This window comes from Haliotis rubra, unplaced genomic scaffold, assembly GCF_003918875.1.
Source record: "Haliotis rubra isolate DU_JTF1 unplaced genomic scaffold, ASM391887v1 Scf1070, whole genome shotgun sequence".
In the NCBI taxonomy this organism is placed as follows: Eukaryota; Metazoa; Mollusca; class Gastropoda; order Lepetellida; family Haliotidae; genus Haliotis; species Haliotis rubra.
The window spans coordinates 49649-63387 of NW_025764971.1; the positions used below are offsets into that span (position 1 = coordinate 49649).

A 13739-nucleotide genomic window follows, 5' to 3' on the forward strand; every position below is an offset into this window, starting at 1 on the left:
ACTGGCGACATGGCATGAGACCACATTCGTTTATCTGAAAAGAATGCATTGACTTAACAATTGGCAGACAATGAGACCTTTGACCAATATCAATTTCCTAATGTGCTCACATAAAGTTGAGATGCAAAGTCAGTTAATTAAATTGACCGATTACCTTAGCTGTAACAAATAGACTTTTGGGGTTATTGGACTGTTGGATGTTGGCCATGTTGGTACCATTATCCAACGATAATGATAATAACATTTGCTAAATAAGTTTAAGGGAAGCATGGCGGTGACAGCATTTGTACCCCGTTATTGAGAATGAGTGTTAAGTATTTGCCATATGTCAGCAACACGACATGCCATATCACCCCTAGAAGGCCTGATGTCAGCAACACGACATGCCATATCACCCCCAGAAAGCCTGATGTCAGCAACACGACATGCCATATCACCCCTAGAAGGCCTGATGTCAGCAACACGACATGCCATATCACCCCCAGAAAGCCTGATGTCAGCAACACGACATGCCATATCACCCCTAGAAGGCCTGATGTCACCCCCAACATTGTCACGACATGCCATATCAACCCCAGAAGGCCTGATGTCAGCAACACGACATGCCATATCACCCCAGAAGGCCTGATGTCAGCAACACGACATGCCATATCACCCCAGAAGGCCTAATGTCAGCAACACGACATGCCATATCACCCTAGAAGGCCTGATGTCAGCAACAACACGACATGCCATATCACCCCCAGAAGGCCTGATGTCAGCAGCACGACATGCCATATCACCCCAGAAAGCCCGATGTCAGCAACACGACGCCATATCACCCCAGAAGGCCTGATGTCAGCAACACGACATGCCATATCACCCCAAGAAGGCCTGATGTCAGCAACACGACATGCCATATCACCCCCAGAAGGCCCAGATGTCAGCAACACGACATGCCATATCACCCCCAGAAGGCCTGATGTCAACACGACATGCCATATCACCCCCAGAAGGCCTGATGTCAGCAACACGACATGCCATATATCCCCCAGAAGGCCTGATGTCAGTAACACGACATGCCATATCACCCCTTAGAAGGCCTGATGTCAGCAGCATGACACGCCATATCACCCCAGAAAGCCTGATGTCAGCAACACGACATGCCATATCACCCCCAGAAGGCCTGATGTCAGCAACACGACATGCCATATCACCCCAGAAGGCCTGATGTCAGCAACACGACATGCCATATCACCCCAGAAGGCCTGATGTCAGAAAGCCTGATGGCAACACGACATGCCATATCACCCCCAGAAGGCCTGATGTCAGCAACACGACACGCCATATCACCTCCAGAAGGCCTGATGTCAGCAACACGACACGCCATATCCACCCCAGAAGGCCTGATGTCAGCAACGACATGATACGGCGCATCACCCCCAGAAGGCCTGATGTCAGCAACACGACATGCCATATCACCCCCAGAAGGCCTGATGTCAGCAACACGACATGCCATATCACCTCCAGAAGGCCCGATGTCAGCAACTTGACACGCCATATCACCCCAGAAGGCCTGATGTCAGCAACACGACATGCCATATCACCCCCCCAGAAGGCCTGATATCAGCAACACGACACGCCATATCACCCCCAGAGGCCCGATGTCAGCAACACGACATGCCATATCACCCCAGAAGGCCTGATATCAGCAACACGACATGCCATATCACCCCAGAAGGCCAGATGTCCGCAACACGACATGCCATATCACCCCCAGAAGGCCCGATGTCAGCAACACGACATGCCATATCACACCCAGAAGGCCTGATGTCAGCAGCACGACATGCCATATCCCCCCTAGAAGGCCTGATGTCAGCAACACGACATGCCATATCACCCCTAGAAGGCCTGATGTCAGCAACACGACATGCCATATCACCCCCAGAAAGCCTGATGTCAGCAACACACGAGACCGTGGCTAAACACTCATCACATCACACTTGTGATAGTACACAAGTCATAGTCATACTACACAAGGCCACTGCTCTCTACACTTGTACTTGTTTGTTATCTCGCAATCTGTTCGGTATTTTCAGAATGTGTTCTGAAGGCGGTTTGTAGGTCAGCAAGTGTCCTTGAAACCGCAACTGTTAGCTTTCGGCTCAGCACGCCTTTCCACGTGCTGACTCGTATATCAAAAGCATGTATATTAGTTTAGAATACGCACACCTGAGTCACTTCTGAGCCATGACAGACCTGCGTCCCTCCTCGTCTTGGTATATGTATTGACCGCCTGTCATGGCGACTTCCCCTTCAGAAACACCAGTCTGTCCTGGGACGAGTGCGTGTGGAGGACCTTGTTGGTCGCCTCACGGTCAGGGAGATCATGTACCAGATGACGAAAGGGGCACTAGTCCGGCAATGGCCCAACCCTCCCATAGCTAGACTTGGCATGGGACCCTACTCCTGGAACACGGAGTGTCTGAGGGGAGACGTTGAGGCGGGAATGCTACGCTTCCTCTTTCCTCAGTCTCTGGGTTTAGCGGCCGCCTGGGGAGTGAGTAGTCGGATATGGGTTGTGATGTAGAATTGATTGGATGATCGTTTGGTTTATATTGCAATATTGGTTATTTTTTGCCTCTTCAAGACACAAACCAGTGGACAATTGATCTTTGTCACTGTTATCAAACTTGTGAAGTTAACAGATTCTTTGTGTGAATGGATATGCCACAAGATGACCGAGGCTGGTATGTATGGCTTTATGCGGGTATGGATGGAGGAACGCATTTGCCAGTTGGATAGACCACACCTAAATATACAATCTGAGATCTCACCTATCTTACACATATGTGGACACATTAAGTCTGAAATACATACAAGTTGTCTTGGAGTTTGCAGCCCTGAGGTTTGTTCAAAGTGGCAGAGGCGGCAGAGTAAGGAAGAGAAGTTCGAGGAAAGTACAATGACTTCGTGAAGAACAAGCAGTACGGCACCCACAAGGGCATCAGCTGCTTCAGCCCCGTCATCAACATCATGCGCGATCCCCGGTGGGGCAGGAACGAGGTAGGTGTACTTAAATGATAGATGGTCCTACCCAACATGTTTGTTGTATACATCCCTAGGACGAGATATAGAATGTTTAGTGATCGCAAGTGAAGCAGGCACACATTATCATGAAATTATATAAGGAATCATGAAAGGATCACTCACCTAGTGGATAAATTTTCCACAGAAAGAGTTCAGTTGGTCACTAAGTAGGTCAGTGTTGTATAAAGCCTTCAGTTGGTCACTAAGTAGGTCAGTGTTGTATAAAGCCTTCAGCTGGTCGCTCAGTAGGTCAGTGTTGTATAAAGCCTTCAGTTGGTCACTAAGTAGGTCAGTGTTGTATAAAGCCTTCAGTTGGTCACTAAGTAGGTCAGTGTTGTATAAAGCCTTCAGTTGGTCGCTCAGTAGGTCAGTGTTGTATAAAGCCTTCAGTTGGTCGCTGAGTAGGTCAGTGTTGTATAAAGCCTTCAGTTGGTCACTAAGTAGGTCAGTGTTGTATAAAGCCTTCAGTTGGTCACTAAGTAGGTCAGTGTTGTATAAAGCCTTCAGTTGGTCGCTCAGTAGGTCAGTGTTGTATAAAGCCTTCAGTTGGTCACTGAGTAGGTCAGTGTTGTATAAAGCCTTCAGTTGGTCACTGAGTAGGTCAGTGTTGTATAAAGCCTTCAGTTGGTCACTGAGTAGGTCAGTGTTGTATAAAGCCTTCAGTTGGTCGCTCAGTAGGTCAGTGTTGTACAATGGTTCAGTTGGTCACTAAGTAGGTCAGTGTTGTACAAAGCCTACAGTTGGTCGCTCAGTAAATCAGTGTTGTACAATGGTTCAGTTGGTCACTAAGTAGATCAGTGTTGTACAAAGAGTTCAGTTAAGTGGGCAAGGTACACCGGACGTCAGGTACTCCTGCACCTACTGTCAGTTGTGCAAAAGACATCTGTGTCGGTAGGTCTAAGTTAATGTCAGTTGTGCAAAAGACATCTGTGTCTGTAGGTCTAAGTTGATGTCAGTTGTGCAAAAGACATCTGTGTCTGTAGGTCTAAGTTAATGTCAGTTGTGCAAAAGACATCTGTATCGGTAGGTGTAAGTTAATGTCAGTTGTACAAAAGACATTTGTATCGGTAGGTCTAAGTTAATGTCAGTTGTGCAAAAGACATTTGTATCGGTAGGTGTAAGTTGATGTCAGTTGTGCAAAAGACATTTGTATCGGTAGGTGTAAGTTGATGTCAGTTGTGCAAAAGACATCTGTATCGGTAGGTGTAAGTTGATGTCAGTTGTGCAAAAGACACCTGGGTCCAGGTCCAAATGCATATCACTCATACCGATGTCATATCTCATTGTGCCCAAATGCATATCACTTATAACGATGTCATATCTCATTGCGCCCAAATGTATATGACTTATACCGATTTCATATGTCATTGTGCCCAAATGCATATCACTTATACCGATTTCATATCTCATTGTGCCAAAATGCATATGACTTATACCGATGTCATATCTCATTGCGCCCAAATGAATATCAGTTATACCGATTTCATATCTCATTGTGCCCAAATGCTATCATATCTCATTGTGCCCAAATGCATATCACTTAAACCGATGTCATGTGTCCCTGTCCAAATACGTGTTAAGTGTGCCGCAGTTCCGTTATAAAATACATGTCAGCTATGCCGTAGTTACGTTATAAAATACATGTCAGTTATGCCGTAGTCATGTTTCTGTATCGCCAGGAAACGTATGGAGAAGATCCCTACCTGACTGGTCTGTACGCTGCCCACTTCGTGTGGGGTCTTCAGGGAGACCATCCACGCTATGTCCGAGCGAACGCTGGGTGTAAACATTTCGACGCGTACGCCGGCCCAGAGGACATCCCCGTCAGCAGGATGTCCTTCAATGCCAACGTAAGTAAACCACGTGTCTTCAACAGTAATTCACGTGTCAATCAATAGTAAAACTCGTGTCATCACAAGTGAACCATGTGTCATCACCAATAAACCACGTGTCAGTATCACTGAAGCACGTGGTTTCACCACTAGACTATGTGCCTGCATCCGTGTATAATAGGTCTGCTGCTGTAAATCCCCTGTCTGTATTTATTAACCGGATATCTCTACCAAAAAAACTCAATCAGATCTCCACATGGCTTATCCTAAATAAATTTTCTGTTTTCCTTGGTGTTTCGGTTGCGAGAAGCCGGATATTTAAGCCAAGAATAAAAACATGTCTAGACTAGAGTGCCCCATTATCTCCCCTTAGGTCACAGAACGAGATTGGCGGACAACCTTCCTGCCCGCCTTCAGAACATGCGTCAAAGCAGGAACATACAATATTATGTGCAGTTATAACAGGTATGTGTTGTCAGAACATGCGTCAAAGCAGGAACATACAATATTATGTGCAGTTATAACAGGTATGTGTTGTCAGAACATGCGTCAAAGCAGGAACGTACAATATTATGTGCAGTTATAACAGGTATGTGTTGTCAGAACATGCGTCAAAGCAGGAACGTACAATATTATGTGCAGTTATAACAGGTATGTGTTGTCAGAACATGTGTCAAAGCAGGAACGTACAATATTATGTGCAGTTATAAGAGGTATGTGTTGTCAGAACATGCGTCAAAGCAGGAACGTACAATATTAGGTGCAGTTATAACAGGTATGTGTTGTCAGAACATGCGTCAAAGCAGGAACATACAATATTATGTGCAGTTATAACAGGTATGTGTTGTCAGAACATGCGTCAAAGCAGGAACGTACAATATTATGTGCAGTTATAACAGGTATGTGTTGTCAGAACATGCGTCAAAGCAGGAACGTACAATATTATGTGCAGTTATAACAGGTATGTGTTGTCAGAACATGTGTCAAAGCAGGAACGTACAATATTATGTGCAGTTATAACAGGTATGTGTTGTCAGAACATGCGTCAAAGCAGGAACGTACAATATTATGTGCAGTTATAACAGGTATGTGTTGTCAGAACATGTGTGTCAAAGCAGGAACATACAATATTATGTGCAGTTATAACAGGTATGTGTTGTCAGAACATGTGTCAAAGCAGGAACGTACAATATTATGTGCAGTTATAACAGGTATGTGTTGTCAGAACATGCGTCAAAGCAGGAACATACAATATTATGTGCAGTTATAACAGGTATGTGTTGTCAGAACATGTGTCAAAGCAGGAACATACAATATTATGTGCAGTTATAACAGGTATGTGTTGTCAGAACATGCGTCAAAGCAGGAACATACAATATTATGTGCAGTTATAACAGGTATGTGTTGTCAAAACATGTGTCAAAACAGAAACATACAATATTATGTGCAGTTATAAGAAGTATGTGTTGTCAGAACATGTGTCAAAGCAGTAACGTACAATATTATGTGCAGTTATAACAGGTATGTGTTGTCAGAACATGCGTCAAAGCAGGAACATACAATATTATGTGCAGTTATAACAGGTATGTGTTGTCAGAACATGTGTCAAAGCAGTAACGTACAATATTATGTGCAGTTATAACAGGTATGTGTTGTCAGAACATGTGTCAAAGCAGTAACGTACAATATTATGTGCAGTTATAACAGGTATGCGTTGTCAGAACATGTGTCAAAGCAGGAACATACAATATTATGTGCAGTTATAACAGGTATGTGTTGTCAGAACATGCGTCAAAGCAGGAACATACAATATTATGTGCAGTTATAACAGGTATGTGTTGTCAGAACATGCGTCAAAGCAGGAACATACAATATTATCTGCAGTTATAACAGGTATGTGTTGTCAGAACATGTGTCAAAGCAGGAACATACAATATTATGTGCAGTTATAACAGGTATGTGTTGTCAGAACATGCGTCAAAGCAGGAACATACAATATTATGTGCAGTTATAACAGGTATGTGTTGTCAAAACATGTGTCAAAACAGAAACATACAATATTATGTGCAGTTATAACAAGTATGTGTTGTCAGAACATGTGTCAAAGCAGTAACGTACAATATTATGTGCAGTTATAACAGGTATGTGTTGTCAGTACATGGGTCAAAGCAGGAACATACAATATTATGTGCAGTTATAACAGGTATGTGTTGTCAAAACATGTGTCAAAACAGAAACATACAATATTATGTGCAGTTATAACAAGTATGTGTTGTCAGAACATGTGTCAAAGCAGGAACATACGATTTTAAGTGCAGTTATAACAGGTATGTGTTGTCAGAACATATGTCAAAGCAGTAACGTACAATATTATGTGCAGTTATAACAGGTATGTGTTGTCAGTACATGAGTCAAAGCAGGAACATACAATATTATGTGCAGTTATAACAGGTATGTGTTGTCAGAACATGTGTCAAAGCAGGAACATACAATATGTGCAGTTATAACAGGTATGTGTTGTCAGAACATGTGTCAAAGCAGGAACATATTACACCCAATCTAGGTGTGACAGGTTAGTGTCTGTAGAACTTGCGTCAATGAAGGAAACCTACGTCATGTGTAGTTATGGCAGGTATGTTCCACACTTCCATCTCATCATTTATTATTAAAATATCATGCTTCTGTTCCTCTGTCCCCTTTGTCCCTCTGTCCTCTGTCCTCTGTCCTCTGTCCCCTCTGCCCCTCCTGTTTCTCTGTCTCCTCTGTCCTTTCTGTTCCTCTGTCACCTCTGTCCTTTCTGTTCCTTTGTTCCCTCTAATCCTTCTGTTTCTCTGTCTTTTCTGTTCCTCTGTTACTTCTGTCTCTTCTGTTCCCGTCCCATCTATTTCTTCTTTTCATCTGTCCCCCCCTGTCCCGTCTGTTCCTCTGTCCTTTCTGCTCACCTGTTACATCTGTTCATCTGTCATCGGTCCCGTCCGTTCCTCTGTTTCTACTATTCATCTTCATCTGCTAATATTACTCATCGTTCCTCTGGTCGTAATCCTCATCTTTTCCGTATTTTACACTCCCTTCTGTTTCAAGCATTAATGGTGTACCTGCTTGCGCCAACAAACGGCTCTTGACGGACATCCTTAGAGGAGAATGGGGATTCCAGGGCTACGTCGTCAGCGATCAAGGGGCAATAGAAAACATCATCGGCTCCCACCACTACTTCAACAACACTGTAGACACTGTGGCAGCCTGTGTCAATGCTGGATGTAACCTCGAACTCACCGGCGAAGCCAACGTAGTGTATCTGTCCATGAGTGAGTAACCACATCTCTAAAACACATCCCACCCATGTTAGTGTAACTACTTCTCTAAAACACAACCCACCCATGTTAGTGTAACTACTTCTCTGATACACAACCCACCCATGTTAGTGTAACTACTTCTCTGACACACAACCCACTCATGTTAGTGTAAGTACTTCTCTGCAACACAACCCAACCGATGTTAGTGTAACTACTTCTCTAAAACACAACTCACCCATGTTAGTGTAACTACTTCTCTAAAACACAACCCACCCATGTTAGTGTAACTACTTCTCTGAAACACAACCCACCCATGTTAGTGTAACTTCTTCTCTGAAACACAACCCGACCATGTTAGTGTAACTACGTCTCTGAAACGCAACCCTCCCATGTTAGTGTAACTACTTCTCTAAAACACAACCCCACCCATGTTAGTGTAACTACTTCTCTGAAACACAACCCGACCATGTTAGTGTAACTACTTCTCTGAAACACAACTCACCCATGTTAGTGTAACTACTTCTCTGAAACACAACCAACCCATGTTAGTGTAACTACTTCTCTCAAACACAACCCCACCCATGTTAGTGTAACTACTTCTCTAAAACACAACCCACCCATGTTAGTGTAACTACTTCTCTGAAGCACAACCCACCCATGTTAGTGTAACTACTTCTCTGAAGCACAACCCACCCATGTTAGTGTAACTACTTCTCTAAAATACAACCCACCCATGTTAGTGTAACTACTTTTCTGAAACACAACCCACCCATGTTAGTGTAACTTCTTCTCTGAAACACAACCCGACCATGTTAGTGTAACTACGTCTCTGAAACGCAACCCACCCATGTTAGTGTAACTACTTCTCTGAAACACAACCCCACCCATGTTAGTGTAACTACTTCTCTGAAACACAACCCCACCCATATTAGTGTAACTACACAACCCGACCATGTTAGTGTAACTACTTCTCTAAAACACAACTCACCCATGTTAGTGTAACTACTTCTCTGAAACACAACCAACCCATGTTAGTGTAACTACTTTTCTGAAACACAACCAACCCATGTTAGTGTAACTACTTCTCTCAAACACAACCCCACCCATGTTAGTGTAACTATTTCTCTAAAACACAACCCACCCATGTTAGTGTAACTACTTCTCTGAAACACAACCCTACCCATGTTAGTTTAACTACTTCTCTAAAACACAACCCACCCATGTTAGTGTAACTACTTCTCTGAAACACAACCCCACCCATGTTAGTGTAACTACTTCTCTGAAGCACAACCCACCCATGTTAGTGTAACTACTTCTCTAAAATACAACCCACCCATGTTAGTGTAACTACTTTTCTGAAACACAACCCACCCATGTTAGTGTAACTTCTTCTCTGAAACACAACCCGACCATGTTAGTGTAACTACGTCTCTGAAACGCAACCCACCCATGTTAGTGTAACTACTTCTCTGAAACACAACCCCACCCATGTTAGTGTAACTACTTCTCTGAAACACAACCCCACCCATATTAGTGTAACTACACAACCCGACCATGTTAGTGTAACTACTTCTCTAAAACACAACTCACCCATGTTAGTGTAACTACTTCTCTGAAACACAACCAACCCATGTTAGTGTAACTACTTTTCTGAAACACAACCAACCCATGTTAGTGTAACTACTTCTCTCAAACACAACCCCACCCATGTTAGTGTAACTATTTCTCTAAAACACAACCCACCCATGTTAGTGTAACTACTTCTCTGAAACACAACCCTACCCATGTTAGTTTAACTACTTCTCTAAAACACAACCCACCCATGTTAGTGTAACTACTTCTCTGAAACACAACCCCACCCATGTTAGTGTAACTACTTCTCTGAAGCACAACCCCACCCATGTTAGTGTAACTACTTCTCTAAAACACAACCCACCCATGTTAGTGTAACTACTTCTCTGAAGCACAACCCACCCATGTTAGTGTAACTACTTCTCTAAAACACAACCCACCCATGTTAGTGTAACTACTTCTCTGAAACACAACCCTACCCATGTTAGTGTAACTACTTCTCTAAAACACAACCCACCCATGTTAGTGTAACTACTTCTCTGAAACACAACCCCACCCATGTTAGTGTAACTCCTTCTCTAAAACACAACCCACCCATGTTAGTGTAACTACTTTTCTGAAACACAACCCAACCATGTTAGTGTAACTTCTTCTCTGAAACACAACCCGACCATGTTAGTGTAACTACTTCTCTAAAACACAACTCACCCATGTTAGTGTAACTACTTCTCTGAAACACAACCCACCCATGTTAGTGTAACTACTTCTCTGAAACACAACCCTACCCATGTTAGTGTAACTACTTCTCTGAAACACAACCCCACCCATGTTAGTGTAACTACTTCTCTGAAGCACAACCCACCCATGTTAGTGTAACTACTTCTCTAAAACACAACCCACCCATGTTAGTGAAACTACTTTTCTGAAACACAACCCACCCATGTTAGTGTAACTTCTTCTCTGAAACACAACCCACCCATGTTAGTGTAACTACTTCTCTGAAACGCAACCCACCCATGTTAGTGTAACTACTTCTCTGAAACACAACCCGACCCATGTTAGTGTAACTACTTCTCTGAAACACAACCCCACCCATGTTAGTGTAACTACACAACCCGACCATGTTAGTGTAACTACTTCTCTAAAACACAACTCACCCATGTTAGTGTAACTACGTCTCTGAAACACAACCAACCCATGTTAGTGTAACTACTTTTCTGAAACACAACCCGACCATGTTAGTGTAACTACGTCTCTGAAACGCAACCCACCCATGTTAGTGTAACTACTTCTCTGAAACACAACCCCACCCATGTTAGTGTAACTACTTCTCTGAAACACAACCCCACCCATATTAGTGTAACTACACAACCCACCCATGTTAGTGTAACTACTTCTCTAAAACACAACTCACCCATGTTAGTGTAACTACTTCTCTGAAACACAACCAACCCATGTTAGTGTAACTACTTCTCTGAAACACAACCAACCCATGTTAGTGTAACGACTTCTCTAAAAGACAACCCACCCATGTTAGTGTAACTACTTCTCTGAAACACAACCCCACCCATGTTAGTGTAACTACTTCTCTGAAGCACAACCCCACCCATGTTAGTGTAACTACTTCTCTGAAACACAACCCCACCCATGTTAGTGTAACTACACAACCCGACCATGTTAGTGTAACTACTTCTCTAAAACACAACTCACCCATGTTAGTGTAACTACTTCTCTGAAACACAACCCACCCATGTTAGTGTAACTACTTCTCTGAAACACAACCCTACCCATGTTAGTGTAACTACTTCTCTGAAACACAACCCCACCCATGTTAGTGTAACTACTTCTCTGAAGCACAACCCACCCATGTTAGTGTAACTACTTCTCTGAAACGCAACCCACCCATGTTAGTGTGTAACTACTTCTCTGAAACACAACCCCACCCATGTTAGTGTAACTACTTCTCTGAAACACAACCCCACCCATGTTAGTGTAACTACACAACCCGACCATGTTAGTGTAACTACTTCTCTAAAACACAACTCACCCATGTTAGTGTAACTACTTCTCTGAAACACAACCAACCCATGTTAGTGTAACTACTTCTCTGAAACACAACCCGACCATGTTAGTGTAACTACTTCTCTGAAACGCAACCCACCCATGTTAGTGTAACTACTTCTCTGAAACACAACCCCACCCATGTTAGTGTAACTACTTCTCTGAAACACAACCCCACCCATATTAGTGTAACTACACAACCCACCCATGTTAGTGTAACTACTTCTCTAAAACACAACTCACCCATGTTAGTGTAACTACTTCTCTGAAACACAACCAACCCATGTTAGTGTAACTACTTCTCTGAAACACAACCAACCCATGTTAGTGTAACGACTTCTCTCAAACACAATCCCACCCATGTTAGTGTAACTACTTCTCTAAAACACAACCCACCCATGTTAGTGTAACTACTTCTCTGAAACACAACCCCACCCATGTTAGTGTAACTACTTCTCTGAAGCACAACCCCACCCATGTTAGTGTAACTACTTCTCTAAAACACAACCCACCCATGTTAGTGTAACTACTTCTCTGAAACACAACCCCACCCATGTTAGTGTAACTACTTCTCTGAAACACAACCCCACCCATGTTGGTGTAACTACACAGCCCGACCATGTTAGGTGTAACTACTTCTCTAAAAACACAACTCACCCATGTTAGTGTAACTGCTTCTCTGAAACACAACCCACCCATGTTAGTGTAACTGCTGCTCTGAAACACAACCCCACCCATGTTAGTGTAACTTCTTCTCTAAAACACAACCCACCCATGTTAGTGTAATTCTTCTCTGAAACACAGCCCCACCCATGTTAGTGTAATTCCTGCTTCTCTGAAGCACAACCACCCATGTTAGTGTAACTTCTTCTCTGAAGCACAACCCACCCATGTTAGTGTAACTACTTCTCTAAAACACAACCCACCCATGTTAGTGTAACTACTTTTCTGAAACACAACCCACCCATGTTAGTGTAACTTCTTCTCTGAAACACAACCCACCCATGTTAGTGTAACTTCTTCTCTGAAACGCAACCCACCCATGTTAGTGTAACTACTTCTCTGAAACACAACCCCACCCATGTTAGTGTAACTACTTCTCTGAAACACAACCCCACCCATGTTAGTGTAACTACACAACCCGACCATGTTAGTGTAACTACTTCTCTAAAACACAACTCACCCATGTTAGTGTAACTACTTCTCTGAAACACAACCAACCCATGTTAGTGTAACTACTTCTCTGAAACACAACCAACCCATGTTAGTGTAACTACTTCTCTCAAACACAACCCCACCCATGTTAGTGTAACTTCTTGTCTAAAACAGAACCCATTCATGTTAGTTTAATTACTTCTCTAAAACACAATTCATTCATTTAGGACTAACTACATGTCTAGAACATCTCTATTTTCCATACAGTGGAATGTTTTTAGTTGTCTTGAAAGTAAATTCTTCGTTATCCAGACTGTTTTCGGACAGTAGAGTTCATCTTTGTCGGGTCATATGTACAGACAGTTTTTCCTGATTGTCAAGTGACAGGTGTGTGTGTGTGTGTGTGTTTAAGCTCAAATCCGCAATTTTGCTTTTATGACGTCATCAGACCATTGTGTGACCTTTTTATGACCTAATCGATTCGGACAGTGGGTTTTGAACCTTAAAGCCCTACCCCCCTTTGGGATGAGTTCCCTTCCGGCCCAGGTGCGTGTCAGGTTGACCTTAGTGGTCTGCGATTATTATTCAATTATTTTATGAGTGGTAGTGTGATTTGCTGACTTGAGTGTTCACACAGCAAATTCTTCTAGTGAATTTTGTAGAACTAATATTACACTATGAATAATAGTTGAATTTAGATGCTATTTATTAGGTCAAATGCCAGTCTCGTTCGAAATATCAGGGTGCATTTTTGGTA

General features: G+C 43.0%; 1 protein-coding gene across 1 annotated transcript in view; it reads left to right on the plus strand.

The window, feature by feature from the left end:
• Positions 1-892: 892 nt before the first annotated feature.
• LOC124279980 (probable beta-D-xylosidase 7) overlaps positions 893-13739 on the plus strand; it is a 36485-nt gene continuing 23638 nt past the window's right edge. Inside the window, exons 1-6 of the mRNA XM_046715864.1 lie at positions 893-1048; positions 2300-2539; positions 2959-3045; positions 4749-4919; positions 5275-5366; positions 7983-8206. Of these exons, the coding sequence (XP_046571820.1) occupies positions 893-1048; positions 2300-2539; positions 2959-3045; positions 4749-4919; positions 5275-5366; positions 7983-8206 (970 nt within the window). The remainder of the gene's footprint in view (positions 1049-2299; positions 2540-2958; positions 3046-4748; positions 4920-5274; positions 5367-7982; positions 8207-13739) is intronic.